Genomic DNA, 6,571 nt, shown 5'->3' with positions numbered 1-6,571 from the left:
TCTATTTTTATTTCATTAAATATTTTTGATATTTCTACTTTGATGACATTAAATATATTGGATATCTTTAGTTTCATTTTATGTTATAGTTTCATGTCATTAAAATTATATTTAATTATTTTAAAGTAATAAATAAAAATATAAACATAAACATAAACATAACCACAAACATGTTCAACTCAAACTTAAACGTCAATTTTTCAACAAAATAAGTTTAAAAAAAAAAATAATGATCAACTTAATGAAAATAAACAAGTTTTCACTCTCTCCATGTGCATGTCTTCCTATTATGTCCCATACCACCACATTTACCACATTTCCGATGGATAACAAATTTTTCTCCTTGAGATGGGTATCGATTGACTCTTCGCCTTCCTTGTTTACTTTTCTTCGGCCGACCGGCTTGTTTCTTTTCAACTGGTGCCAACACCTTCATGTTTTTTATGTCATCCGGAACGTTCCACTGTTCTTCATTCCCAACAGGATATATAGACTCCTTGTACATCTCAATCCATATCTCTTTCGAATAGAAAGGACTGCACAACGAATAAATGTCCACACTCCTGTGTTGTGCGGATGCGATGGCATGCTCGCACGGGATTCCAAGTAGTTGTGGTAGTCCACAAGTGCATGTGTTATTCATCAAATGCACATCAAAGTCACCTCTCTCGTCTCTAACATTACATTCAAACATCCCGAGTCCGTAGGTATTCACGTATTGTGCTTTGCCGTTCAGATGTTCGAGATTATCTTGAAACTTCGGGGACAGTCTTGTATCACATTTTCTAGCAATTTCTTCTCGATTAAAAAACCATGTTTGAAGTGTGAATCTAATGAACTCAAGCAAAGTGGTGATGGGAAACGTTCTAGCATTCCTCGTCTTATTGTTGAAGCTTTCTACATTATTGCTTGTCATTATATCATACCTATAGAAACAGTTACATATTAGCGACGTTTTGGTTAAAACACTTGTAATGATAAAGGGAAAGGTTTTAGTCTTACCGTTTTCCAGGAAAAAATGCTCTTGCCCACCGATCAAAACCGACTTCCTCGAGATACTTAGCCATCTCGACATCTTTTCTCCTCAACTGCTGAAAATGAGCTTCGAAAGCCCGCTTATTGAAGGCATAAGCGGCATCATACAGTTCATTTCCACAATGATCAGTCTTGAATTTGTGTTGGACATTTAGTTTGAGATGATGGAAGCATGCTCCATGAGAGATACCGGGAAACACCACTTCGACGCCATGTATGATGCTAACATGTCGATCGGATATGAACACCAACTCTTCAACGTCTTCACCGATAGCTTCTCTCAACTTTCTCAAAAACCAAATCCACGAAGCGTGACACTCGCTATCTACTACCCCGAATGCAAGTGGATACAACTGAGAATTAGCATCCATCGCAATTGCGCATAGCAACAGTCCACCGTATTTTGTCTTCAAAAATGCACCGTCTAATGATATGACGGGTCGACAAGACTTGAACCCTCTACGACACACCCCAATAGAAAAGAACGCGTATATGAATCTATCGCCATCTTTCACAAACGCCGTAAGAGTCCCTGGATTCTTTTGCTCCAACATGTATAACCAAGATGGTAACTTCTGATAAGATTCTTCTGGCGTACCCCTTACGTAAGAAATTGCTTTCTCCCTTGTTCTCCACGCTTTCAAGTACGATATGCCAACACCCCATCTTGTCTTGACTTCCTCTCTTACGTTATGCGCTGAATATTCAGCCATAGAGCTAATGTTGTACTTATCTTTGAAGACGTGCCCAATAACCCAAGGTGCAGCTCCTCTATGACCTTCTGTTCGAACAACACGCGCGCAAGAATGTCTACTCTCATACGACGTTATCTGCCACATGTCAGACCACTGCACAACACCCCTCAGCTTCCAAGTGCACATCTCATTTTTGCATATGACATACCATCTCTTTTTCGAAGACGATTTCACTCTAAACTCAAAATTATTTTTTAGAGCAAAAACATGAATCTGTTGCTTCATCTGTTTCTTTGACTCAAACTCTTTCCCAAGGTATATATATTCTGTGCTACCTATTGCATGTAATCAATGGTTATAAAATATATAACATAACATTTTCCATATATAAGTAGATATCATTGTTTTTATTACCTGTGGAAGAATGTGACAATAGAGTTGGACCTTCATTACGTTCTTCTTTGACAACATCAGCCGCTGTGAAGTCAGGGGCTTCCCATGAATAACGCACAAAATCCGTTTGTGAAACATCTTTACGAGGGTCACGTGACGGTTCACCTTGTTTTGATTGTTCACCGTGTCCTGATGGTACTGCAAAATGTTTAACAAAATCTTTATATTCTTCATGATTTACAAACTCTTCGAATTCTGTTTCTTTGTCACTGTTGAGTCCATCTTCTCCCTTGTCACTTTTATCTTCGTCAACTTTGTTATTTTGTTCTTCATCATCTTCTTCCTCGTTGTTGTGATAATTATCTCTATCATGCACGTATACTTCATCATCTCGATCGGTGATTATCAAATTCTTTCGTCTCTTGTTGAGTTCAACACGAGGCAACTCTTCATTGATAACATTTTTTCCTTTATCTACTTTGTTTGCACTGAACGCTGTGATTTCTTTCGATATCAAAGTTACACAAAGTGCATATTTTCTACGACTTTTGCACTTCGTGTAATACTTAACATCAATATCGTCCTTCAACAAAGCAGGCTCAATCGGCATATTACCCGCTTCATATGGAACTTCTAACTTTAAGTCATACTTTGATCTGTCTATATCGACTCTATTGTACACCTTGTCGACTAACCCCGTGTATGTCGTCTCTTTCGAAACTTCAAGCGGAAATGTTCTTGCATTTTTGAACACGTATAAGTGTCCATTTCTCTCCCATATGCCGTTAACCATCAACAAAACTGCAACAAATATAACATAAAATACATTAAATAAAAAAAAACAAAGTTTTTTTTTATTATTTTTTCTACATACACTACCGGATCTGGCCGGATCCGGTCGGATCCTGCCAGATCCGGTCGGATCCTGACCATGCCAGATCTGGTCGGATCTTGCCAGATCCGGTCGGATCTTGCCAGATCCGGTCCGAATTTTATCTTAAATTTCATCGGAAATCGTACTTAAATTTCATCATAAATTATCGGATTTCATCGGAAATAACGTTAAATTCCCGGATATTTGACCTAAATCTACTAACTTCTTTTTTTCTACACAAACTATATCAACATAACTATAAAAGATGAATGAATGAGCATACTAACCCATTTCGACGGGATTGATTGAAGTGGATACTCAAAAATGATGAAACGAGAGGAATTGAGAGAGGATGAGAGATGAAAAGAAGTATAGAATGAAGTGAAGATGGTTATATTACCTTGAAATGGTATTTTTGTCCGAAATTGGTACAAAAGTCTAATTTTAGATATTTATGAACTAATGAGTCTAACTGAGATATTTTCATAACTTCGAGGTCTAGAAAATGAAATTTCTCATAGAGAACTACTCACGATAAATAAAAGAAAACAAAAATAGAAGAATAAAACAGGCTCAGAATCACCAAGACCAGTCCGTGACACGATTTCACGAGCGACGTCATGACAGAATTTACTACACATTACATATTAATTCAACAAAGCATACAAATATTGAGAGAACCAAGTAGCAGATAGAGCCTAGAGGACGTGAATCATTAATAACTCGTCAACTTTTTATGGCATATATAGATTTTTGACCTCGTTGAAAATGATGGCTCAGTTATGGTAAGTGACTTTCTCTTTTTTTCTTCTTTTTTTTTTACTGATTGTTTCAGCAAAACGACCGCGTTTTCTTTCTTTGACGACGTAGACTTTATGAACATTATTCTGATGCTTAATTTGTCGTACTCTGTTTTTCTTCAAGACTTGTCGTTTTTCCCATCTTCTTTCTCTGCTCTTTATTCTTTCAATATTCCTATTGAATATGAAATCAAACGTCATTTTCCTTTGCCCGGGATTTCAATTCAATAAGCTATGAACTGTCGCTGTTTTGCTTATACGTATAATTCTAATTGCAAAACTTTTATTTATTGAAGAATTAAAGATTATTCTTCCGAGCCATTATAATTATTCAGCTATATATTTAGAATAGTGTAATGTCCTCTAACCAAAATGAAAAGTGTGTGGACGACGACTAACCTTTGATTTTAATTGGGTATAAAAAAATCCTTTTTTTTACAAGCTTAAATGCAGATTTAAATGTTATAATTACAAAAATTAATGTTAGAATAATTTTTTTAATAGAAACTTGAAGTTAGTATATTTTCATGTTAAGAATATACTGCTTTTTCCTTTATGATCAGCATAGTTTCAGGTTATCCAATAACGTTTTATGAATATTCCTTGCTTATCCTTGCCTGTATATGTTCTTTGAGTTATTGATACAAGAATCAACCCATGATGTGAACTTGGAATAAAGACACATTTTAATGCAAAACACTTCCATAAAGAGAAAGATCTGGATATATGAGAAGAAAAAAATTGTTTATATTTTTTCTCATAAAGGGAGAAATAAATTTTCGATGTACTTGTTGATTCTAATAAACGTAATTCAAATATAAAAAAAATTGTTTATATTTTTTCTCATAAAGGGAGAAATAAATTTTCGATGTACTTGTTGATTCTAATAAACGTAATTCAAATATATTAGTCACAGTTCTCATATATATAGACACACTTACATGCATATTATTATTATTACTATATATAGACACACTTACATGCATATTATTATATATTATTGAAATTATTATTATTATTCTTTTTTTTTCTGTGTTACATGATATATTCATGATAAAAAGGAAATTAGTGATAGAATCTTAGATCTAGATCTAGAGAGTAAAAGAATGATGAGAGAAACAAAAGAATATTCTCATTACTGAATTCGATGATTACATCAGGTATTTATATGCTCAAGTAAGCGTAACTAACTTCATAACAAACTGACAGAAGGTGCCACATGGCATCACACGACTGGAGACCTAGAGCAACTAATGTAGGCCTTAGTACACGTCAGTGAGTTGCAAACACTCTGCAGTACTCTGCAGTAGCTCTGCCTTGCGCTACACGGCATTCACATCGCTGCCTTGTTACACACGTACTCTATCACTCCCCTTCAATTTGAGCGCGGTCAAATCTTCCACACGAAGCTTGTCGCGCCAAGTGAGGAAATGGCTGCTGGCAACTGGTTTCGTGAGCACATCAGCGACCTGAGCCGTGGCAGGGATGTGACGCACGTCAATTTCCCGGCGAGCAACTTTTTCGCGTACAAAGAAGAGATCCAGCTCAATATGCTTTGTCCGAGCATGAAGAACTGGGTTTGCCGAGAGTAAGACAGTGCTCAGGTTATCACACCAGACGACGGGAGCCTGGGGTTGAGGAACCTGAAGTTCAGATAGGAGAGACTTGAGCCACGTAAGTTCAGCAACCACACAAGCTAGGCTGCGATACTCTGCCTCAGCACTTGACCTTGACACAGTTTGTTGTTTCTTGGACTGCCAAGTAATCAGATTGTTCCCCAGATACACACAAAGTCCAGAGGTAGATCGGCGATCATCAGGATCTGACGCCCAGTCAGCATCACAGAAGGCTGTCAAGGCAAGGTTGTTGCTTCTACGAAGATGAAGACCAAACCTTGATGTGCCCTTGAGATATCTGAGAATCCGTTTCACTGCCTTCCAGTGCACGTCAGTTGGAGCTTGCATGAACTGACAGACTTTGTTGACTGAGTAAGCTAGGTCAGGGCGTGTAATGGTGACATATTGGAGTGCTCCCACAACACTTCTGTAGAAGCTAGGATCCTCAATAGGTTGACCACCAAATTTAGACAGTTTCTGACCACTGACCATAGGAGTGTGCATACCCTTTGCAGGTGTCATATTTGTCTTGCGAAGAAGATCATGAATGTACTTTGTCTGTGTGAGTAAGAGCCCATCAGATGTCTTGGTGACTTGAATGCCAAGGAAGAAATCAAGCTCACCAAGGTCTTTAAGTGCAAACATAGCATTCAGTTTGCCAATAATGGACTTCACTTGTGCAGGTTTAGTCCCAGTTATGAGTATATCATCCACGTACACCAGGATATACATTGTGTCTTGGCCATGTCTCCAGATGAACAGAGACTTATCTGACTTGGAGCTGTGGAAGCCAAATGAGTGCAGAGCTGAGTGGAGGGTATCAAACCAGGCCCGTGGAGCTTGCTTGAGACCATAAATAGCCTTATGAAGCCTGCACACCTTGTGACCTGAACCAGCAGCTTCAAAGCCTTGTGGTTGCATCATGTAAACTTCCTCAGTCAACTCACCATTAAGGAATGCATTGTTCACATCCAGTTGAGCAACAGGCCAGCCATGAGAGAGAGCAAGAGTGAGGATGACACGGACAGTGGCTGGTTTCACAACAGGACTGAACGTCTCCGAGAAATCAAATCCAGGGGTTTGGTGAAAACCCTTAGCTACTAGTCTTGCCTTGAGCTTGTTTAGAGTACCATCAGCATTTTCTTTGACACGAAAGAC

At 37.9% G+C, this 6,571-nt stretch overlaps 1 protein-coding gene across 1 annotated transcript; it reads right to left on the bottom strand.

The window, feature by feature from the left end:
* Positions 1 to 998: 998 nt before the first annotated feature.
* On the bottom strand, positions 999 to 2,733 carry LOC149387855 (uncharacterized). Its single transcript, XM_089622264.1, has 3 exons — positions 2,602 to 2,733; positions 2,145 to 2,544; positions 999 to 2,065 (listed from the first exon to the last, which is right to left on the bottom strand). Exons 1-3 carry the CDS (start codon positions 2,731 to 2,733, stop codon positions 999 to 1,001), a joined length of 1,599 nt encoding a protein of 532 aa, XP_089478390.1.
* Between the last annotated feature and the right edge of the window lie 3,838 nt (positions 2,734 to 6,571).

This window comes from Urtica dioica, chromosome 8, assembly GCF_054948205.1.
Source record: "Urtica dioica subsp. dioica isolate 48M chromosome 8, U.dioica_male_clone48M_v1_H2, whole genome shotgun sequence".
Classification (NCBI taxonomy): domain Eukaryota; kingdom Viridiplantae; phylum Streptophyta; class Magnoliopsida; order Rosales; family Urticaceae; genus Urtica; species Urtica dioica.
The sequence above is the reverse complement of the archived record's forward strand: the minus strand, read 5'-3'. Positions and strand labels throughout refer to the sequence as shown.

Bases quoted from the DNA above. Each gene is read 5' to 3' on its own strand.
- LOC149387855 (XM_089622264.1), bottom strand. From the start codon at position 2,733: ATGCCGATTGAGCCTGCTTTGTTGAAGGACGATATTGATGTTAAGTAT. The intron at 2,545-2,601 runs GTAGATAAAGGA...GAACTCAACAAG, and splicing joins CAGCGTTCAGTGCAAACAAA to AGACGAAAGAATTTGATAAT. The intron at 2,066-2,144 runs GTAATAAAAACA...TACATGCAATAG, and splicing joins ATTGTCACATTCTTCCACAG to GTAGCACAGAATATATATAC.